A 24,091-nucleotide genomic window follows, 5' to 3' on the forward strand; every position below is an offset into this window, starting at 1 on the left:
CTGTCCAGCGCCTCTCAGCCATCGCCTCCACCATCACCAACCACCCGCTGCTGCTGATTACCCTGTTACACCGCTTCGATCGACGCCGTTCAGTCAATGCATCTCCAACGTTAACTTGGGTGTGGCCGTATCTGGCTTGAGTAGTCGCGTCAATGGGTGGCGGTGGTGGTGATGGTGGCGGCGGTGGTGGTGGTGATGGTGGTGGTGGTAGTGACGCTGGTGGTGGTGGTGACGCTGGTGGTGGTGGTGACGGTGGTGGTGGCCGTCGAATGTTCGTAAGTAGAGTCCCTGTATAATTTTAGCGTCGCACTAAGACCACCCCCCCCCCTCCCCCCGTGTAAGATTGGCGGCTCACCAGCACTGTTTTTGGAGAGCCTGACTCTGCTGGTGAGACACTGATGCGTCGAAACCATGTCCAGAAGCTTGCTCTGTCATGGAGCAACATCGCTGAAATGATGCACCCACCCCCAGGAATGAAAGGCCGTGCGACCGAAGGGCTGCGTCAGAAATACTTTGAGAATTTTGTACGTGGATTCGATGTTGAGGAGAGGCACCACTCGGTTAATTAGAAATCTGCGTGATCGCCTCTACAATACAGTAGTTGCAATATCTTTATAACAGTTGGCAGAGTTTGAATGACTTTTGATTGGCGTGGCTCTGCTGTCATCCACTCAGTGGGCCGAGTCCTCTGAGCACCCGCAGTGATGACAAACTCTATTTTCCTAATGTAAACATAATTTACAACTATATTAGTGGTTTTTCCCATAGAGGTTCGTGGACAATGGTTATGATTTATGATTATCCGCGAATTGAAATTATCCGCGGCTATCCTCCCCGTCATTAGCGCGGGTAATTGAGAGTCTACTGTAGTTTTATTTACATTTCGTGACTGACTTGGCTTTCCTATACTTTGCACTCTAAGCATTTTTTTTCTATTTTTTGTTGTCATTTTCTGACCCGACCCCCAAACTGGACATCCGTGTGGAAAAAAGGAGCTTCACAAGCTCACTGGATTCTTCCAGCCAACGTAAAGATTTCAGATTTTTTATTTCTGAGGAGCTTTTGATCGACGGCGGAGTGGCTGCGCCCATTATCCGAGAGGAGACGGGAGGCAGAGAAAAAAATTGGGGTCAGAATTATCGGGATTCGTTCGCTCCACGTCTGCACAGAAATCATGCAAATAATAGCTTGGTCGCGGAATGACACCTCGGCCATCCTCATGTTGTTTTAAGGAGGATGATAAAGCCGCCTGGAAGAGTTACTGCAGAACCCATCTCTGCTCACGCCGCGCGGATGGAAATTGATCACTGGGTAGGAAATAATTGAACGTTTAGAGGCAACCAAGCATGTGAGCTGTCCGCGTGAGCCGTCAGTCGGTTTGTGAGTATTCAACAATTAAAGTGAAACTGATGGTGCTGCCCTGTCGGCGGTGAACATAAAATGTTGAGCCGACGTTGGTGCCAACAGGTTCCAAGGATGACAACAACATTACGACGATTGCCCCAAAAGTTGGGGCAACGTTCAACCTTTACTGGGCCATTACTAGGCCTAGCGGGCCCCTGTACTTGGTCGGGGTAGGGGGGTGTCGCCTACCCCCCACGCTAGCCCAGCGCCGTAGAAGAGGTGGAAGTGCCCACACCAATAACAATCGCCATTCCCCACTAAGTGGTGGTGACGTCACCACGTTAAGGCCACGTGATGTGTCGAACGCCCATCGGCAGGAAGTAACGGGACAGACCCAGGTGCCACGGGTCGACTGCTGAGATGACCGGCCAATACCCAACGCTGCCGCACACACGCGACCTGCCGTCACCACGGCGCCTGTACCAGGCTAGGTGGACGTTAAGGCCACGTGAAGTGTCGAACGCCCGTCGGCAGGAGGTCACGGGACAGACCCAGGTGTCATGGGACAGACCCAGGCACCACGGGTCGACTGACTGAGATGAACGGCCGATGCGTGCACCTAACCCTGCTGCACACACGCGACCTGCCGATCGCGCGACTTGCGTGCGGACCCGTTCACACGCGTGCCACGAAGGTGGATTGTGCCCGGACTGGGCGATGGGGGCGGGGGGACGGTGAGGGGGGGAGTTCCAGATGCTTTCCACCGTCCATTACAACTGCACCGCGCGGGGACATGGAGCTGAATCGGAACCGGCGACGACACCGATCGCATTACCGACGCACGCCACCGACCCGTACCCTCGCCGCCCGCTCGCTCACCTGCTCGCCCACGTGGCAGCGTTTCCAAATCCAGGGTAGGGGGTGGGGAGTGGAAGTGGGGTTACGGTGGTGGTGGAGGTGCCGGTTGTTATCCGTGCGTGTTTTTTCATCATCCTCCCACCCTGCCTCCCCGTAACGTACGGTGGGCGCTGGCTTGCCCCCGGAGACGATGCACACCAGCGTGAAGTTGCGCGCCTCGTAGCGGTTGAACGGCGCCGGGGCGTCCGCCGCGATCAGAGAGATGGACGACGGTGGCACTGACGGAGAGGAAAAGAACGAGAGAGAAAGCGAGCGAGAGGTTCCAATCACCCGCCACGTCGCCGCTACCCCGCGCATAGCCGATCAACCAGGGTGCTGTCAACGAGCGACTGTGTAAGGCCGGTGAAAGGCGTCGGGGCGGTGGGGCGGGGTGAAGTTTTGAACACGCGCCCGTGAGCTGCCCACTTGAGACCGTCTGCATTTGGGAACGGTCGTGGCTGTGGCGTATTTAACAAGTAAAAATATTCAATGAAAGTGAAAGTAGAAGGGGTGCACTTCAGCCCCAACGTTAAGTTAACAACGTTGACACGACAGGCAACTCCTTTCAGGGGTGGCTTGGCACAGGGGAGGACCCAGCACGTGGTTCAGATATTCCTCACCGAAGTTGGCCGTGGGCGAGAGAAGTGAACTCGCATGACCAGGCCGTTACGAACCCATCTCGTACAGAGCGAGAGAGAGAGGGGCCACGGTGACTATGAGGTGTTAACTACCTCGCCTGGAATGCATGAGGTCGTGGGTTTGATCCCGACCCTGGCAACGCCTGCTGCTGTATATTGGAGTCTGTGGTGTCTCTCTCTCTGCCCGTGGTCGCGTGGATTTTTTCTCCAGGTCCTCCGGTTTTCCCCTCCACATTTAGAAACACGCATTGAGATTATTTAGATATTTTTTTCTGCTATAAATATCCAAATGATGAGCCACTTCGTTGAACTGTCATTTGTGATAGCCAACTCGTTTCTGAAAAAGAAATGAATACCTCAGGGCTTTGCCTGGTAGGATGGGGATGGTTTCGTTTTATTTCTATGTGTTAGGGGGATTTGTTTACCTTTCTTATACTTTGCACGACTACCGTATTTTTCTATTGTTTGCTATAACGTTCTTACATGCTCCTACTGGACATCTGTGGGAAGAAGAGCTTTATAGCTCATCGGATTTGTCTCTCCAGGAAGAAAAAAGATTCTCCCGGTGGTCGAGAACAGAGGCGGAAGCTGAGGAATGGAGCACGTCCCGGGGCAGGCGGGGGTGGGGGGGACCCAACCCAAGGAGAGACGGATCAATGAAATCGCTGGCTGGTGGTGGTGATGATAGTGATGATGATGGTGATGATAGTGATGATGGTGGTGGTGATGATAGTGATGGTGGTGATGATAGTGATGGTGGTGATGATAGTAATGATAGTGATGATAGTGATGATGGTGATGATAGTGATGCTGATGGTGGTGGTGATGATGGTGATGATGATGGGGATGATGATGGTGGTGATGATCGTGATGATCGTGATGATGATAGTGATGATGGTGGTGGTGATGATAGTGATGATAGTGATGGTGGTGATGGTGATGATAGTGATGCTGATGGTGGTGGTGATGATGGTGATGATGATGGAGATGATGATGATGGTGGTGATGATCGTGATGATGATGATGATAATTACTTCCGCGTGGGCTCAGTGGTTTGGTGGCAGCCTGGGCGTCCCTGGGGGTGACCAGCCCCACATCAGCATGCACGCTGGAGTCTAAGTCATAATTCAATAAAATTGAGCCCCTTTGTGGGCAGGCGGCAGAGAGACGCGGGGAGGGAGGAAGGCGTTTCAAGAGGAGGTTTTATACGACTGCACGTGTGTGTGAATAGGTTAGTTTCTGTGTGTGTGGGTTAGTTTGTGTGTGTGAGTAGGTTAGTTTGTGTGTGTGTGGGAAGGTTAGTTTGTGTTTGTGTGTGGGTAGGTTAGTTTGTCTGTCTGTGTGTGGGTTAGTTTGTATGTGTGGGTAGGTTAGTTTGTGTGTGCGTAATGTACCGGAGTGTAGCGGTTCGCTACGAACCTGGCGACCCGAGTTTGATTCCCGCTCACGGCCAACACCAGTGAGGATTATCTGAACTGGTCAAGGGCATCCCCGAGGTCGACTCAGCCTCAAATGAGTACCCACACATCGCCGCTGGGGAGACAAAGGCGTCCGGGTGTGGTGCTGGCCACCCACCCCCTCGTGTGCCGTGCCGGCCTTCATAGGTGCTGCTACTCGCTAACAGCACTTGCCCCAACAGTCTGTTACAGGCTACACGGGGGATCTCTGTCTCGGTATTACATTGCTAGTGTGTATACTTGAGACACAGCTAAAGGTGCAGCATTGAAACTGCAAGCTGACGCCACTGTTGCCGGAAGGGCCCTCTGCTGCAGTGATATTTCGAGTGGCAATTTCCTCCCCCTACTCCTCCTCCACGTTTACCAGAAGACGTCTTGGGAGAGGTGGCAGTACCCACACTCCACACTTTACCCCACCGCGCGTGTGAGCAAGTGGCAAGTGCTGCTCGCTAACAGCACTCGCCACGAAATTCGGTTGAGGCTACGAGGGGGACGTGTGTCTTTGTAATACGGCAATGACTTGCTGACAGCACTTACCCCAACTGTCTGTTCGGGCTCATGGGTTGTCTCTCTTTTTTTTATGATATTGTAAGTGTGTGTGTGGGTAGGTATGTGCGTGTGTGAGAAAAAATGTGTGTGTGGTTTTTCATGTGTGAATGGGTAGTTTATAGGGGTGCGTGGGTACGTATGTATGTATGTCTGCGCTTGTGTGGGTCGGGTCGTGTGTGTGTGTCTGCGTGTCCGTGATGAGGTTCAAAGATCCCCCGTATAGCCTTAACAGACTGTAGGGGCAAGAGCTGTTAGCGAGCACCTATGAAGGCTGGCACAGCACACAAGGAGGCGGGTGCCCAACACCACGCCCGGTCGCCTTTGTCTTCCCAGTGGTGATGTCTACACACCGCACCAGGTACTTATTTGAGGCTGAGTCTACCTAAGGGAGGCTCATAACCGGTTCAGACAATCATCACCGGTGTTGGCCGTGAGCGTGAATCGAACTCGGGTCACTGGGTTCGCTAACCTCTGCACTGCCGGCCTTATAGGTGCTCACTAACACAAATACAAAGATAACATAGATCCCCTGTCTAGGTTGAACAGACTGTTGGGGGCAAGTGCTGTTAGCGAGCACCTTAATAGGCGCTCAATAACACGTAAACACACACACACGCGTACACACATTCACGCAATACCCTAAAAGCGAACAGCACTTGCCTCAGCAGTCTGTCGAAGGCTATCCGGGTCATCGTTGTCCCTGCATGCATATGTCTGTTGTGTGGGGGAGCCAGCCAGCGCCGGGGAGACAAAGGCGGCCGCCCCATCGTAACACCACTTGTCCCAGCGGTTTGTCAAGGACGATACAGGGGACCTTTATCTTTGTATGGTACCGCAGGTGCGGGGAGCGGTAGTGTGGCGGCTAGCGCACCGCGCTACGAATCCTGCGACCCGAGTTCAATTTCTGCTCACGGCCAACACCAGCGCCGATTATCTGAGCCGATACTGGGCCTCGTCTAGGTCGACTCGGCCTCAAATGAGTACCCGGTGCGATGCATAATCATCGCCACTTGTCCCAGCGGTCTGTTAAAGACTGTATAGGGGGCCTGCCTTTGTCTTTTAAACGCGCGCACGTAAGATTTGTGTAGCCGTGTGTGTGTTGTGTTATTTGTGTTTCTGTCAGCGTGTGGACTTTACACTTTGCTGTGATATATACACGCAGCGCTCCGTGCGTGCGTGCATGCGTATGTGTGTGTACGTGCGTGTGATTTATGCGTGGCCCAGTTTAAAGGTATTCGTCTTGGCAATGAGCTGTTGCTGCTATATTGGCTGGGCAGCCGTTGTCTGCTTGTATGTGTGTATATGTGTATATGTGTCCGGCAAAAACAACCCCTCCTTCCTCGTGGTGCCAGACGGCAACGCTGTGGTGGGCAGTGCCGTGGGGGGAGGGCCAACTTAAATTGGCCATTCCCCTTATGGCGTTTATAACCAACAAAGCGGCCAAATGGGCGCTCTGGACGGGTGCGAGGGGCTGGTAACCCCTCCATCTTCAATTAATTACCACTAAACTACGAGTTTAAAAATGTATTAATCTTATACCGAAAGCCCCGGGGGTACAGGCGTCTATGACGTCTCCTGACCAAACCCCATTTGATGGAGCCAGGAAACTGAATCCTTACCCTCGGGGCTCCTCAAAAAACAACAACAAAAATACTACGTGTGGCCACGTGGTATGTTCGAATGCTCACTATGGAGGAGAGGCTACCACTCCTCTGTCGGGAGCTGGACTGGTACTGCCTGGATCTCTGTGGTATTCAGGAGGTCCGGTGGACCGGTTCTGGCTCCTGCCACCATGAGGGGTGGACAGTCCTCTACTCGGGACAGGAGACTGCCAAACAAGAGGGAGTGGTTCTTCTTATGAAAAAAATAATGAATGGGGCGTGGGAGCGTGGTGGGAGCGTGGTAGTGGTGGAAGCTGTAAGCCCCAGGCTACTTTGGGCTCACCTTCCCATCAACCAGAGGCGAGGAGTGGTGGTCGTGATTACTTATGCCCCCACCAAAGACGAACATCCGTGGAAGGATGCAGGCAAGGCCGATGAGTCAGATGTTTTCCATGACTTCCTATCACAGGTGCTAGCTAAAGTGGCCCCTCGGGATAGAGTCATCCTGTTGGGTGACTTCAATGCCTGAGTTGGTCATGATGCTGGCACCTGGTCTGGAGTGATTGGAAGGCATGGGCCAGATCAGCTTAATAATAACGGCAGGAGGCTGCTGTATTTTTGTGCAGCCCATGGGCTTGTAATTACCAACATGCTGTTCTGGCATCGGCGCATCCACACAACATCATGGATGCATGCTGGGTCCAAGCAAGCACATCTGCTGGACTACATAGTGACGGAACAGCGGATGCGGGCCCATGTCCTTGACACCAGGGCCTACCTAGGAGCTGATCTGCCCACTGACTATTGACTTGTCATCTGTAAGATGCGCCTGCCATTCATCCACTCCGGTGGTGGGTGTACACCCAGGACCCCATTCAAACCCATAGTGGCATGGTCTCAGCTATCTGATGAAAGTTGCAAGTCAGAGGTGTCAGTTTTGTACCAGTTAAAAGGGTAAAAACCTACTATTATTGCAAGTCAGAATTTAATCATCGCTTGCGGCTGGGGTTGGCATTGTCCCCGACTTGTCCTGATGTCGAGGGGAAATGGACGAGGTTCAGGACTGTAGCTCATGCAGCTGCAATGGCTGCTTTGAGTACATGGTCCAGACCTCCCCAGAGACTCTGGCTGACAGAGGAGGTGTTCAAGCTGGCTGAGAAAAAGCGACAGGCCCACTCTCATCGGCTACAACATCCCACGTCGGAGAATGGCCCGTGATCACAAATCACTCTTTAATTCCATCAAAAAAGTTACCTGCAGTGCCACACCTATTACCATCATTAGGGGAACAAACGGTGATCCAATCTCCGACCCCCAGGAATAGGTTCGCAGATTTGCTGAGTATTTTTGTGGGGTCCTGGGGGAGGGGAAATCCCTCAGCCTGGAAACAACGTGGCACAAAGTGGGGATGACTCTGCCGAGGCTGCGGTGCCTCAAATATTGGAAGAGGTCACCCCCTGTGAGTGGCTGGCTGAGGTGCCAGCTGTTGAGGAAGTACTGAGGGCGATCCGGAGTCTGAGACCAGGGAAGGCACCGGGCAGAGATGATCTCCCAAGCGAAATGCTGAGGGAGGGTGGCGTTTGTGCACAGACTGACCTACATGACATCATAAAAACAGTCTGGACCACTGGACAGGTTTTGCAGGATTGGAAGGATGCCCTGGTGGTCCCCCTCTTTAAGAAGGGGGACCGTACCGACTGTAACAACTACAGGGGCATCTCACTCCTCAGTGTGCCGGGTAAGGTCCTGGCAAGGATTATTCAACATCGCCTTGCTAGGCACGCTGAGGAGAGGCTTGCGGAGCCCCAATGCGGTTTCAGGAAAGGGCGGTCCTGCACAGATGCCATATTTTCTGTCCGTCTGCTACAGCAGAGGTGTAGGGAATTCCGAAAAGACCTACATCTCTGCTTTATTGACCTGGTCAAGGCCTATGATACCATCAGTAGGACTGGGCTCTGGGTTGTTCTTCGTGCTTTCGGAGTCCCTGACCCTCTGCTCACGATCATTAAGGACCTTCATGATGGTGAGCGGGCCCGGGTAAAACTACGTGGCCGGGAGTCGGAACCTTTCCCTGTACACCTTGGGGTGCGACAGGGATGTCCTCTGGCTCCCACATTATTTAACATCTATTTCGACTGCGTAGTTCGTGAAGCCTTCAATAGCTGTACCGGGGGAATTACCATTTGGTACAGATATAATGAGAGGCTGATCGACGCCCGGGTGCGATCAAGGGATGGCTCCCTATTGGTCAACCACGTTATGTATGCCGATGATTTGGTAATAGCTGCTCATTCAGAAGAGGAGTTGGAGACGCTGCTGCTGAGACTGGAGCGTGCCACTAAGAGGTGGGGCCTTACCATCAGCCCCACCAAAACTAAGCACCTGCCTGGGTATTTTGTACCATCGGGCACTCCACCCCCACATCTCCCAATCGGTGATGGGGCAGTTGTGGAGAGAGTGGAGAGTTTCCCATACCTGGGCAGTGTGCTTATGACCGGCTCCAGTTTATCAGCAGAGGTCTCACTCCGAATCAGTCGAGCGGCAATATCTTTTCATCGGTTGCGTAACGCTGTGTGGAAGCTACCTGGTCTGTCGCTCCGCACGAAGCTTCAGGTCTTCTCGGCCACGGTCATTCCCTCCCTTCTCTACGCTTGCGAAACGTGGACCCCCCTAGTGGAGCATCTTCGCCGGTTGGAAACATTTAGGCTGGCCTGCCTACGATCCATCCTGGGTTTAACCAGGCTGGATTGTGTGAGGAGCTCACAAGTCCTTGAAAGATCTGGGCAAAGTCCCATCAGTGAGCTCCTCCGGCAGGCAAGGCTGCGTTGGCTGGGTCATGTAGCCCGCATGCCCAGCCACCGCATGCCCAAACAGCTTCTGTTCGGCCGGATCGAGGGGGCTAAACGGGCGCGGCACGGGCTAGAGAAGAGATGGAGTGATGTGGTACAGGAGGACGTGGAGCTGAGTGGACTTGCCGATGACTGGTACCAGCGGTGTCAAGATCGGCCTCAGTGGAGGAGGCTCCTGAAGGACGCTACTGGGCAGTTGGAGGCAGTCGCCCTCCAACAACAACGGAGGGCGGAGGAGCGACGCTCACAACAACGAGCGGAGCGCCGGGTGGCTAAAGCACAGCAAGTTGGCACAGTAGGGGGCACAGGTGGTGCATCAGCCAGTCATCTCGGTCATCTCGGTCAGTCGACCCGTGGCACCTGCTGGGTCTGCCCCGTGACCTCCTGCCAGCGGGCGTTCGACACTTCACGTGGCCTCAGGGTGCACATGGCCTGGCACAAGCGTCGTGGTGACGTCATCGCCACTTAGTGGCGAATGGCGGTTGTTGTTGTTGTGTGTGTATGTGTGCGTGCATGCGTTATATATGCCTTAGCTAACTGGATGCAAGCAAGGGTCGGCGAGCTTCGTGAATCTGTAGAGGTGGGCTGAGTAGCTTTCTGGCTTGGGCTTCATGTGTCAATAAGTTGTTGTCGTTGTTGTTGTTGTCGTTGTTGTGGTCTTTGTCGTCGTTGATATCGTTGTCGTCTTTGTTGTTGTCCGTGTTAAGTTCGCACATTGCAACCCTGCAGTGCCCTATGGGTCTCTATGTAACTCTATGAGTGTCTATGTCACGCTATGGATCTCTATGTAATTCTATGAGTCTCTATGTCACGCTATGAAACTATATGGATCTCGATGTAACTCTCTGAGTTTGCTGCCGGGCAGAGGCCCAGAGAGGCCCAAAACCTCAAGCTGCCATTAGACAGAAACAAACAGCACCGCCGTCAAATGTGTAATTGGAAAAGAGTGCATGAACACGTTTCTTGAACGCAGCGAGGTTGTTCTGATTATTGTTGTTGCTGTTATTGTTCTTTTTTTGTTGGTGTTATTGCTGTTATTGTTGTTGTTATGAGAGCTTGGAGTGCAAAATAGATGACGACACCAATGATGATGATAGTAGGAGGAAACTCCACAGTGGAACAGTGTGAGGGAAGAAGCGGAGAGAAGTGTAGTGGCCTGCAGTGCGGTGCGTGGGTGGGTGGGTTAGTGGGTGGGAGGATGGGTGAGTGGGTCGGTGTGCGAGTGGGTGGGCAGGTTGGTGAGCGGGTGGGTGAGTGGGTGAGCGGGCGGGTGAGCGGGTGGGTGAGCGGGCGAGTGAGCAGGGGGGGGGGGGGCGAACCGGTGGGTGAGTGGTGGGTGAGTGGATGGGTGAGTGGATGGGTGAGTGGATGGGTGAGTGGATGGGTGGGCCAGGCGGTGGGTGAGTGGATGGGTGGCTGAGGGTTGGGGGTGAGTGTCTCTGTTACCCATGACGTTGAGGAACACGTGCCCCGTGGCTTCCAGCATGCGGCTCCTGTCGTAGACGCTCACGTGGCACTGGTAGGGCCCGTGGTCTCGCAGCTTCACGTCTGCCAGCCTGGGTTCATAGGATAATAGGTCATGGAGGATGGCATGTCTGGGTAGAGGTCACTCAGGAGGATGACCTGAGTGGCTGGTAATAGTCGCGTCTTAAGCATTTGGTCAGAATTGGTTGGGATTCGCTGTTGAAAGGCATGCAGCAGTAGTCGTAATCGGAGGGTTTTCTAGACTAATGTTATCCATAAGCTTTTTTTTGGAGAGTTTTTTTAAAGGTGTCGTTAAACCTGCCACCACCCACATGGCCAATCAGTAAGGGTTGTCACATAAACAAAACGTGACAATTCGTTCGATTCCTGGACACGGCTAACATCAGTTCGTGAGAGTGGTGACACAGTGGTTAGCACACTGCACTCCGAACCCCTGGCAACCCGAGTTCGATACCTGGACACGGCGATAACATCAGATTGCCGCGAGTGATATCTGAACCGGCCTTTACGATGAACATGGTGTGGGGAGGCCCTTCATTCACCATTGAACGCTCAAATGTCTGCACGGATTGGGTTCACAATCCCACCATTCGGGATACCACCATCACCGTAGCTGGTTGTGGAAATTACACATTCCTATGGCAGGGGGCAAGTATTTCTACAGGACGTCTGTTGACTTCCCCCCCCCCCCCCCGAGGGAGGGAGGGCTGATGGGCTGAGTCGAACGAGAATGTGAGCGGTGGGCTCAGTGGTTAGCGCGCGGCGAGCCGATGTCAAGTCATGGTGTCTACGTCGGAGGGGAATTTCGAAACGACGGTGGAGGCCCAAGCGGTGCTGGGCACCATCACCCCCTAGGTCGACTCAACCTGAACGAAAATAAAATGTATGGCTGGTTCGGTGTATATAAAAAAAAAACATCGCCACTTAGGGAGACAAAGGCGGTCGGGCGTGGTGTCGGCACCCCAATCGCTCATAGGTGCCACGTGTGACGGCCTTAATAGGTGCTCGCTAACAGCACTTGCCCCAACAGTCTGTTCAAAGGCTATCCCGGGTATCTTCATCTTTTTTTACATACGGCAGTGTAATTCGCTGGTGTGTTTATTTTAATGTGTTTATAAATACATTGCCAGTGAGGGTGGGCTGTTTATTATGTGTGTGTTTATACACATGTATGCAGTTTGCATTTCAATGCATAAAACTCGATTTCAATGCATAAAACAAGTGTACAGTCTGTCCGTTTGTGTGTGCGTGGGTATGTGTTGTGTTGTCAGTGTGTCTATGTATGTGTGCGTGGGTATGTGTTGCATTGTCAGTGTGTCTATGTATGTGTGAGTGGGTATGTGTTGTATTGTCAGTGTGTGTAGAGGGTTTATTTATTTTTGTCGGTCGCTTCACAGCGATGACTTGAACACAGCGGCGACGCGAAGACAGCAACGACCGTGGTCAGGGGCGGAACGTGGCCAGCGCTCTGCCCCTGGCCACGCCCTTACTTCTCGAACTCTCTGGCGAGTTGCTGAACCTTCCTGGAGCTTCCAGATCGTTCGATTATCTGTCACCTAGCCAATTATTACCACTTGGGACTGCTAGCCTTCTATATTATCTCCACACCCGTAATTACCACTCGTGACCGCTAGTCCGCGCATTGTCATTACCCACGCAACTGTCTTTATATATACACTGTATTTACATCACCCCCCCCCCCTTTCTTAAAAAGTAGCTGTCTCGGCGATTAACAATGAAAAAATGTGCGTTGGGGCAGAAGAACTGCATACAAATAGTCCGACGCCCGACGATCGCAATTATAATGGCCTATTATGATGGGTGAGCGGTGTGAACCGACCCACCCGATAACAACAATCAAGAACACAATAATTATCTCCCTCGACCGACCGCCACAATAATAATCATAACCGTCATGGTCACCAACCACACACCACCGCAGGTCGCTCAAGGGGAATTTTCAAAGTCCATGGTTTAGGGCTTCCAGCTCTACTAGCGCATCTTGAAGCACTTTGACCAGGTTCTTGATGCCCGTCCCTCGCCCATGGCGGATTTTTGTGCCTCTCTGCATAAAAGCCTTGAAGGGGCAGGCTCATCCCTGGCTTCCTTGGAAGGACTAGACCGGGCTCCAGAGACCGGTCCATCGCACGAGGCGGATTCTTGTGACTCCCCGGACATCAGGGACTTGGAAACTGTGGGCGGCACAACACATTTTCCTTGACGCACGGTTTCTTTGGCCGATCACCCCGGCACATTGGACCCACCAGATACTGGCCATACAGGACATGGGGATGAGCTGTCTGGGTGGGGATGTACAAATGGTTTTAAGCGTGACGGCGACGTCCTGCCTGCATTCACACACACTGCGGCCGTTTCACTTCTATGACTTCCACGGGACCACACCATGGCCGGTGTAGTTTGGGGGGCGTACGCAGCGGCACCTGTGGCCAAAAAAACAATGCCGTGTCCTCAACTGCCCATGGAAGCACGTGCTCATGCTGCTCTGTGTGTTTTTCATTCGCGGCTTGCGCCCTGGCAGTATTTTCTCGAGCTGCTTAATGCGCCTCTGCCACACGATCGAGCGTAATCTGCAGAGGTCCGGGAATAGATGTTTTTGTCTTCCCTGAGGCCGTATCCAATTGAGCCTCAATGGGGGGTTCATTCTCCCGCTCATACATTAGAAAAAAAGGGGATAATCCCGTAGAGGCGTGTGGGGCTGCCAGGACCCCAGGAACATGCAAAAGTCCAAATCCGTCTGTGCCTCATTAACCACTTGACAGAGCATAGATGTTATAGTATGGTGAAGTTATAATCCTTTTCGTACCCAGTGCGTCACACACTTCGTGCAGCAGTTTAGACGAAAAATTTCGACCCTGGTCAGTGAGAAGCTGCTCCAGGGCTCCCTTGTCCATCACGTAGCCGTGCAGGAATGCATCTGCAATGGATGCAGCTGTTTGGTCAGGCAATAGTCAAGCCATTGGCCACCAGGTAAAATACTCCACCCCGACCAGAATGCACTTGTTCCCATTTTGAGTACACGGAAAAGGTCCCAGGATGTCTAGCACAACTAATTCGTTGATTTGGGACACTGTGATGGACTGCAACGGGGGCTCAGACTTTTTCAACGGGGGCTCTTGGCACGCACACTCTGTGCAACCTGCGACTAAATGGTGAACATTGGACAACATTCCCGGCCAATAAGTCTCGTTGCAAGGTCAACAACGTTTTCCAATGCCCGAGGTGCAATAATTTGTTGTCATGTACCGCCCACGTCAGCTTACCCCGTAGGGAAGTGGGGACCACTCGCCATCGACGCTGTGAGACCTCGTCCCATCTCATTAGTAGACCTTCACGGAGAACAAACCCCGAGACTCCCGAAGAGGTAGGGTTGTCGCGATTTGTTTCCGCGCGGTGCCGCAAAGTTAACAAGGAGCTGTCCTCCATCTGCAGTTGCCCCCATTCCACGTGTGAGCCCCAAGGTGTTATTCGTAGGCGTGACCACTCCGGCTGGCTCTGCATTACTTAGTGCTGCTACGACCTGTGGCAACCCAGCTGCAGGAGGTTTACACCGCCCGCGCCGGACACACATGCACACCGTTCTTCCTGAGGCAACCGAGATAGTGCATCCACATTGCAGTGCCTTAAGCCCTTCCGATAGAATACGCGAAAGGAATATTCCTGAGGTATCTCCAGCCAGGTGGCCGGAAGGCTGGTCTACTAGTAGGGAATACTGCAGGGCCGCATGGTCCGTGCGGATTGCGAACTCCCCGCCGTATAGATAAGGCCTGTACTCTTTGGTTCTTTCGGTAAAGTCACGTAGAAAGAAAATAAATTAAATAATAATAGAATACGCAGTTTCGATTGCAACACAAGCAACCATCATCAGGTAAGAATGAATGAGAAAACAAACATAGTAAAATTAGAAATATAATGCAATACAACACAGAGATTCGGCTAACACAACAGTCAACACACTACCTGGTTGATTACGTTCTTCCAAAGATTGCTAAATTTGAGAGAGAGACAAAACGCAGACACAAAGACACATAGACAGACACACCAGCAGAGAGAGACACACACAGAGACACACAGAGAGAGACACACAGAGAGAGACACACACATAGACAAACAGAAAGACAACGCCTCTGTGTCAAGGCCTTAAATAGAGAGAGGGGGGTGGGGCAGAGAAAGGGGGGGGGGGGGGAATTGGGGTAGAGAACAATGAGAGAGTTGTGTGGAATTCCTGCCCATAGCGGCCGGAGGAGAGACAATGGACTTACAAACTAACAAGCACGGCAAAATTTAGAGAGAGAAATAGGAAGTTTAAGAAAACAATTGTAGTAAAATGTTTGTTTTCTCATTAATTCTTACCTGGTGATGGTTGCTTGTGTTGCAATCAAAACGTTGTATTCTATTATTATTTATTTTATTTTATTTCTATGTGACTTTACCGAAAGAACCAAAGGGTAATTCCTGCAGTCACGAAAGCTTAGAATCTAGAAAGGCCTGTACTGTTGGATAAAGTAGACCATGGAAAAAAGTTCCCGCCGGGTAACACAATACCCCTGCTCCGCAATAACCCTTTGAACCCCACCTTTCACCTGAAACAGGGCAGCCCCTATGCCTAGGTCACTGGCATCTGTGTCTAGTGTAATAATCCTTCGGGAGACGGCTTCGGAATCAGTCCTTTTATTTCCACTCCACAATACACTTTGCTCACTCACTCTCCGTTGCTGGCAGACAATGGAGAGAGGACAGACTACGCAAGTCCCCACCGCGCACGTGGCACCCCGAGCCCCCGTCCGCGCGTGACCCTGCTCTTGTCAGTTTCAGTCTGCTCCCGATCGTTCTCTCTCACTCGCTCTTAATACCTTCGTCACGTGGTTCCCCCAGCCAATCGTTCATGGACAGCTTCGACCATTCTCGATGGTTCCCTGTCAATCCCGGGACCACGCCCCTCATCCGGCTCCCCATTAGCTGGGGCCCCGAATGACTAGGCCAATCACTCCTGATGACCTGTCGTGATCACGCGTGGGCCATGGTCCCTATCTCAACCCTTATTGGCTACAAGCAGGACCGGCAAGCCAATCCCCACGTGAACCCTCTATGGCTGTTATTACATCACCCCCCCCCCCCCCCCCGGTGAAAAAATGTAGCCGTCTCGGCTGGGAAAAGGGTGAAGAACCAATTCCGCAACATCTTATTAGGGCACCAAGGTGCGTTTAACAATTTGAGGGTGAACCGGTGTTCCCGCGCCTAACAACATTTAAAACAGTCACCCATAATAATAAAAAAAAAATCACAACATACATTAGGGCGCCCCTGCAGCGCGGTAACGACAGGGAATCAGCGAATGATCAAACGTTAACGAAACGAAAGAGATTTCGACCGCGTACGCGACGCGGGACCCTCTCCGCTCCCAGCGCAAGGTCGCTTTGCTTCCGGATGGACAGGAGGTGGCAGGCTCGAAGAAGAAGTCGGTTGTTGGTGCTTGGTCACGTCCAGGGCGGGCCCCGTTGGAGGGGGGGCAGCGGGGGCTTCCTCAGCCCTCAGAACCTGTTCATCTGCAGGAGGCACAACACAGTCCCCCCTGGGATCAACGGGCGTGTCAAGCGGCGTAGTCGGCCCAGCAGAACCCGGCAGGTCAGCTATTGGGGATGAAGGACCGACACGCGCGTCAACATAGGGTTTAAGTCGCGAGGAATGAACATACCACCGACGTTTGCCATATTGAACGCGGATACTTTGCGAGTTCCGAACATCTACGAGCGTCACAGGCCCCCGCCATGGCCTGTGCAGTTTAGGGGATGTGCCCGCCGGTACCTGGGGGCAGTGGAGCCACGCCAGGTCTCCCACTGACCAAGGCATGCGAGTATGCGATCGACGCGCGTACCGTTCGTTCCTTGCCTGAGCACGGGCCGTCGCACACTGGGCAGCCTCTCGCGCTTCCGTTACTCGTTCAAGCGAGTCACGCACGTGGTCAGGCAGGGAGCGGGACGGTTGTTTACTCGGCGTACCCAGTTGCACATCGATGGGTGGAACATTTTCACGGCCATACATCAAAAAAAACGGTGAGTATCCCGTGGACGTGTGCGGAACCATGCGGTATGCCGCCAAGACGCCTGGTATGTGCAAGTCCCAATCGGTTTGCTTTTCACTGACCGTGTGACAAAGCATAGCGGAAAGGGTACGGTTGAATCGTTCCACCATACCAACTGTTTGTGGATGGTATGGGGAGGTGCGAACTTTCTTTGTACCTAGCGCGTCACAAACTTCCCTAAGCAATTTAGAGGAGAAATTCCGGCCTTGATCTGTGAGCAGCCTTTCAGGTGCCCCCTTGTCCATGACATACCCGTTCAAGAAAGCGTCGGTGATGGACGCTGCCGTTTGGTCGGGCAGAGGCCAGGCCATCGGCCATCGAGAAAAATATTCCACCCCGACCAGAAGGTATTTATTGCCCCTAGCCGACGGGGGAAACGGCCCCAGAATGTCGAGAGCCACTAATTCGTTGATACGGGACACTTCAATGGAACGCAACGGTGGTACATAGTGGTTCCGAGGCGGCTTCCTCTTCGCACAATCATGGCACGAGCGGACAAAATCATTGATGTCCGCCGTCATACCGGCCCAGAAAAAATCCTTTTGCATCGCGGCCACAGTCTTTTGGACGCCGAGGTGCATCAACTTATCAGCGTGCAGAGCACGGAGCAGGTCGTAGCGAAGTGAAGTAGGCACCACCAAGCGTGGTCGGTGAGACACCCCGTCGGTACACATTAGCAATCCCGACTTACCCCGGAACATCTGCCACTTCCAGCCCGCCAATTGCGATTTCTGTTTCCCAACCAATTTACGTAGCGAGGCATCGGCCTCCTGCTCGCGCAACCAGACCACGTGCGGCAGCCGTAAGGTATCATCGGTGTCCACCGACACCTGCTGGTCCTCCTCCTTCGCTTTCGCCCCTGCGTCGTCCTCATTCGCTATTGCCCCCATAACCGGGCAGGGCGACGTGGGCGGTGTGGCGCAGCGGTGCGTGCCCATCAGGCAAGTGCACGGAGGAACGGGCGGCAGCCTTGAGAGCGCATCAGCGTTCGCATGATGGGCCCCCTTTCGGTATGTTATATCGAAGGAAAATTCCTGTAACGATTCCAACCACCGGGCCAATTGGCCTGACGGCTGATCCAATTTGAGGGAATATTGCAAAGCCGCATGATCAGTGCGGACCAGGAATTTCCGTCCATACAGGTACGGTCGGTACAATCGAACAAAATGGACAATTGCCAAAAGTTCCCGCCTTGTCACGCAATATCGCGTTTCCGCAGGGGACAGAACCCTGCTGCCATACGCCACCACCCTCTCAACCCCGTCCTTACGTTGCGACAAAACGGCCCCAATGCCGATATCACTAGCATCCGTATCAAGGATGAACGGCTGTGAAAAATCTGGGTAATCTAACGTAGGCGCCGTGGCGAGGTGGTCCCGAAGTGCCATAAAGGAACTTTCTTCCTCCGCCCCCCATTTAAACCTTTGATTTTTGCCAGTCAGAACGTGTAATGGTTTTTGCCAACGTCGCAAAGTTCTTAACAAAGCGGCGATAATAGGAAGCGAATCCAATAAACCGCCGAACATCACCCACTGAAGTGGGTGTGGGCCACTCACGTACACACTTCGTTTTCAGAGGGTCAGTGGATACACCATCCGAACTGACAATATGACCCAGGTAACGGACGGAGTGTTGCAGGAGGTGGCATTTCCTCGGTTTAAACTTAAGGTCAGCCGCACGCATTCTTTGAAAAACTGTCTCAAGGCGTTGGAGATGTTCCTCGAACGTGCGGCTAAAGACAATTATATCGTCTAGATATATGAGGCACGTTTCCCACTGCAGTCCCGCCAACACCAATTCCATGAGCCGCTGAAACGTGGCCGGAGCCGCGTTCAGGCCCATCGGCAACCGATTAAATTCAAAGAGGCCTTGCGGCGTGCGGAATGCCGATTTGGCTTTTGACTCGTCATCGAGGGGAAGCTGCCAGAAGCCCGAGGACAGGTCAAGGGTGGAAAAGAATTTAGCACCCGATAAAGCATCCAATGAGTCATCCATCCTCGGTAAGGGGTACGCGTCCGCTACCGAGATTTTGTTCAACCGGCGGAAATCAACGCAAAACCTCGTACCACCATCTTTTTTCTTAACCAAAACGACGGGCGCGCCCCAAGGGCTGTTGGATGGCGAGATAATATCCGCCGCCAGCAATTCATCTACCGCCCCACGCACGTGTTCCCTTTCCGCCGGGCTCATGCGGTGAGGGTGCATACAGACAGGAGGCGCCGCACCGGTTTCAATATGGTGCGACAAAAGCGATGTGCGGCCGAGGTCCAAATCATTTCTGCTGAACACATCAGCGTACTGCAGCAACAGCGAACGCAAGGCGTTCCTATGTTCATTTGAAAAGGAAGAATTCTCTCCGCATAAATTCGCGATCCAGCATTCTTGTGAACGATCATGCGGAGGCCCATCCGCGGGCATCCGAGCGCACGGCGGTTTTTCACAAGAGGCGAAATCGGTAGTGGCGTTAGCCAGCACCGATCCCTCCGGAACAACAACGTGATCAGGTCCCCCATTCAAGACCTGTATGAAAGGTGCCTGGCCTGGGCGCACGATCGTTTGTGCCGCCGCCAAAGAAAAGATTTCGATACGGAATTCGATGGAGATAATAGCACGCCTTTCGCACCCCTTCCCATTTGAAGTGGTTTTCGGTAACGTAGCGGAATAAGCATTTGCGCTCCCGATGGAACCTCCACCGTAGCCGCAACTACAGCAGTAACTGCGTTACCTGTAGGCGCCTTGGCCAGCAGGGAAGGCAGGAACGCCATCCTACGACCCCCCGGCATTTCCAAACAGTCCTGGTCGACCCGTATTCGCAACGACATCCGGCGCAGGAAATCCGTACCCAACAAGCATGGAACAGCTAGCGAGCGAGAAATTAACACAGGTCCTGCGGCGGCAATATTTCCGATAGCGATGCTCACATCCACTTGTCCGCAGATACCCATGCTCCCCCCATTGGCGGCAACACACGCATCATTAACCTTGCGTATTCTCGACGCAGGAATGGACAACAAATGAAAAATTACATCCGAAATGATGGTAGCCGATGCGCCAGTGTCCACCAAGATACGGACGTCAACGCCGTCGATGGTACCGCGTACCGTCGACGAGCCCGACGCCGCAGCCACAATCCTGCGAGCCAATTTCTTCCACTGTGTAGCAGAGCGTGTCAATGGAGCAGGAGAAGTAAAATTATCCTTAGGAGTGTAAGAATGAGTGCGAGTGGATGAGTGATGTGACACGACCTGCCGGGTGTCCGATTTGTGCCGACTCGCCCGAGGTTGTTGCAGCTCCGCAGCAGGTAGATGAGATGGAGGTCCCCTTGGCGGAGGAGGCGACAGCAGAGGTCGGCAGCGGCAGTCACGGGCGAAGTGGCCCCGTCTGCTGCACTTAAAACACGCGGCCGACGTCGGCCGGTGGTCGGACGACCCGGCCCTCGCACGCGGTCGGCCCGTGTAGTCGCCCCGCTGGTCGCGCAGCCGCCGTCCCGGAATCCTATGCGGGACAGCAGCAGCCAGCATGTCGTCGTCGCCCGAGTCGTCGGAGCAGTGGAAAACCAGTCGCGGAGACCACCCCAGAGGCGGCCCGTCGATCTCGGGTTTCCCCATCCACGCCGCCATCTGGTCCCACCGCTCGATATTAAACTTTGCGTCCAGGCAGCAGCGCCACCCACCGCGATGAAAGCGGTTCGTGGCCGCACACTGGTAGAGAGATGTTGAGCTCCTGAGACAACTCCAGCATGCGGGAAAGGATGAGTGGATCCAAATGCTCGGCCGTTGCGTCGGGGTAGGCGGCCATGGCCATCGCCATCAACGTCCCCCGATAGGCCAACGGCGATTCCTCCGGTGCCCGGCGACACGACATAAATTTTCTGGTGGCCGATGTCGCCGGGTCGTAAAATTCCGCCATCTCTGTGAACACATCCCGCAGTGTCTTCTTCTTGGACGCCGGGATGGAGCGGAAGACTCCCAGAGACACATCATCGAGCAGCGTAGGTAGTGCTCCCAGCGCTTCTTCCTCCGTCCACTTGACAGATCTAAAAGCTGACTCGAAGCGCCACGTAAGAGCACTCCAATCGCCCCCGGCGATAAATTCTTTAATTTGTGGAAGGCGATGTCCGCGGTGGCAGGCGCGTGCCGCGGGCGTCTCCGGCTGCCGTTCCCGCTCTCCGCTCGGTGCAGACAAAATGGCGTCCGGCGGCCGCGTGGTGGTAGGCGCGCCCAAAATGGCAACCGACGACTCCTGCGCAGCCGCCCCACCCAAGACGATGGCGTCCTCCCGCGTGGCAGGAGCAATGGCGGGTCCCGCTTCCATAGCAGGACCCCTTCCCGCGGCGTCCAGCTGATCGGCGATCTGGTGACCCACGGCTGGTGAGGACGCCACCGCGGTCACCAGGCTTAGCAGAATTGCGCGCAACGACTCAATCTGCTCCGCCATCAGCCGCCATTCGTCTCTCGGTCCTGCGGTGGTTGCATTCTCCCCCGGTCGACGCTGAGAGGCGTCGAGGCGAGCGTCATCAGCCGGCAGCACCAGGGCTGTAGCTCCCAACAGCTCATCTTCATCCGTCTCGACCTCTTCCTCCGATAGAGGCACGGGCAAGTTCTTTTTTCTGAGGTGCTTAGACATCTTGACAATCGTCCAAACAGTCGCAGAATTACTTCTGACACCAATGTAATAATCCTTCGGGAGACGGCTTCGGAATCAGTCCTTTTATTTCCACTCCACAATACACTTTGCTCACTCACTCTCCGTGACCCTGCTCTTGTCAGTTTCAGTCTGCTCCCGATCGTTCTCTCTCACTCGCTCTTAATACCTTCGTCACGTGGTTCCCCCAGCCAATCGTTCATGGACAGCTTCGACCATTCTCGATGGTTCCCTGTCAATCCCGGGACCACGCCCCTCATCCGGCTCCCCATTAGCTGGGGCCCCGAATGGCTAGGCCAATCACTCCTGATGACCTGTCGTGATCACGCGTGGGCCATGGTCCCTATCTCAACCCTTATTGGCTACAAGCAGGACCGGCAAGCCAATCCCCACGTGAACCCTCTATGGCTGTCATTACACTAGGATGAACGGCAGGGAAAAATCTGGATATTCAAGGGGGGGCACATTGGAGAGGTGATTGCGAAGCGCAACAAACGCAGCCTCCTCCTCCTCACCCCATTTAAACTTCTGTTTTTAGCAGTCAGGGCATGCAAGGGTTTTGCAACTGTCGCGAACTGTGGAACGAACCATCGGTAGTAAGAAGCAAACCCAGCACAACTGTGCACCTCTTCCACAGTCTTCAGGGTTGGCCAATCATGTATGCACTCCGTTTTGTCTGGGTCTGTAGCTATTTCAGAAGCGCTTACAATGTGGTCCAAATATCGTACCGAGGTTTGTAACAGATGATATTTTAGAGGCTTAGATTTCAGATTAGCCGAACGTACTCTTGAGAAAACTGCTCGCAACCATTGCAAATGTTCTTCGAATGTGCGACCAAACACAATGATATTGTCCAAATAAATGAGGCATGAGTCCAATTTCAAACCTGCTAGGACCAACTCCATAAGTCCCTGGAATGTGGCATGCGCCGAATTAAATCCCATAGGAAGACAATTTAATTGATACAGTCCATGAGGTGTTCAAAATGTAGTCTGTGGTTTAGATGACTCATCCAGGAGTAATTGCTAAAATCCCGACAATAAATGCAATGTTGAAAAAAAACGAGTGCCTGACAATGCATCCAGAGAATCATCCATATGCAGAAGCGAATATACATCTGCCACCGAGACCTTATTCAAATGAGGGAAATCAATGCAAAATCTTAAACTCCCATCTGATTTTTTCACCAATACCGCAGCGGCTCCCCAAGGGCTGTTTGACAGTGAAATTATATCAGCCGCCAACATTTCCTCCACTGCCTGCTGCACATGCACCTTTTCTACTGGACTCAAACGGTATGAGTTCTGGCGAATAGGAGCTGCGTCGCACGTATAAATATGGTGCTGCAGCAGCGAGGTATGACCAATGTCAAACTTGCCCTTGCTAAAAATATCTGAAAATTGCCGTAGCAATGACCACAATTCGCCCATTGCGCATCAGATAAATCCAGAATCTCGTTGCACCAATTATCAGCCCATGCCCCATTCAACTAATTTGACTCGGCTCCCTCCTCCACCGCACCTGCGACATCCACCGCAGCTGAGTCCACAGCCTCGAAAACATGTAGCCGTTGCGTGGACCAGTACAGTACCCGCCTGGACCACAGCCATCCCCGCACCCATATTTAACACTTGCAGAAATGGCTCCTGGCTCATCCGCAGGATGGTCTGCACGCCCCCCAGCGTAAGCCCACGGGTCGCTGTGTTGGACGGAGTAAGGAGGACTCCCGCATTGGGGTCGGCCAAATATAAGCATTTGTGGTAATGCAAAGGGACCAACATTTGCGTGTCTGGCAGAATCTTTACCAATTCATTCACCAGGGCTTGAACTGTTACGTTCATAACTGGCTTCCAAAAACCACAATCGCTGCCCTAACAGCATTTCGATGCATCTCTGGTCCGTCAGAATCTTAAGAGGCATTTTACTAAAAAAGTCGGTGCCAAACAGACAAGGTACTGCCAGTGTTTTTGAAATCAACACAGGCCCGACATTTCAATTTCCCCAATCTTTATGCAAGCCCCTACCTGCCCTACGATTCCCATCCTCCCTCTGTTAGCTGCAACACACGCATTCCACACCAGCGTAACGCAACGGCCCCTTGATGGTAACATCTCATATATCCACTCCGAGATAATAGTAGCTGAGGCACCTGTGTCTATCGATGGAGCCGGCCACTCCCAATGTGGGGTGAAAATTACGCTTGGAACACGGGATGCCCTAGATGCGTGATGTGGTTTGGCCCAGGTGTCTGGTGTGTCGCGACTTGCCTGCCGGGGCTGTGGAGGGGTCGGCGGAAGGGTGGATCTCGACGATGCCGTCGTTGGTCGGGCATCGCTCCTGGTTGTCGACACATGAAGCAGGCGATGGCGGGTGTCTCCTGCTGAGGAGTCGCCTCCTCCCGTCGCCCCCAGTCTCGAGGCTGTCGCGAGGTCTCCCCTCGTCGTCAAACCCAGCCTTGCCGTCAAACCCAGCTACCCACAGCACGACCCCCATCTCCTGCGCCAACACCAGCATATTTTCCATGGCC

General features: G+C 53.3%; 2 protein-coding genes across 3 annotated transcripts in view; both read right to left on the minus strand.

The window, feature by feature from the left end:
- IGSF21 (immunoglobin superfamily member 21) overlaps window positions 1–24,091 on the minus strand; it is a 112,525-nt gene that overhangs the window by 34,319 nt on the left and 54,115 nt on the right. For both annotated transcript variants that reach the window (XM_078873383.1, XM_078873384.1), the window contains exons 4-5: window positions 10,782–10,891; window positions 2,365–2,480 (exon numbers count right to left, since the gene is read on the minus strand). In XM_078873383.1, the coding sequence (XP_078729509.1) occupies window positions 2,365–2,480; window positions 10,782–10,891 (226 nt within the window). The remainder of the gene's footprint in view (window positions 1–2,364; window positions 2,481–10,781; window positions 10,892–24,091) is intronic.
- On the minus strand, window positions 15,061–21,665 carry LOC144945117 (uncharacterized). The gene is made up of 2 exons (XM_078873385.1): window positions 20,166–21,665; window positions 15,061–16,384 (listed from the first exon to the last, which is right to left on the minus strand). The coding sequence occupies exon 1, from the start codon at window positions 21,544–21,546 to the stop codon at window positions 20,560–20,562; it is 987 nt and encodes a 328-aa protein (XP_078729511.1). The 5' UTR covers window positions 21,547–21,665; the 3' UTR covers window positions 15,061–16,384; window positions 20,166–20,559.

This window comes from Lampetra fluviatilis, chromosome 36, assembly GCF_964198595.1.
Source record: "Lampetra fluviatilis chromosome 36, kcLamFluv1.1, whole genome shotgun sequence".
NCBI classification, from domain to species: domain Eukaryota; kingdom Metazoa; phylum Chordata; class Hyperoartia; order Petromyzontiformes; family Petromyzontidae; genus Lampetra; species Lampetra fluviatilis.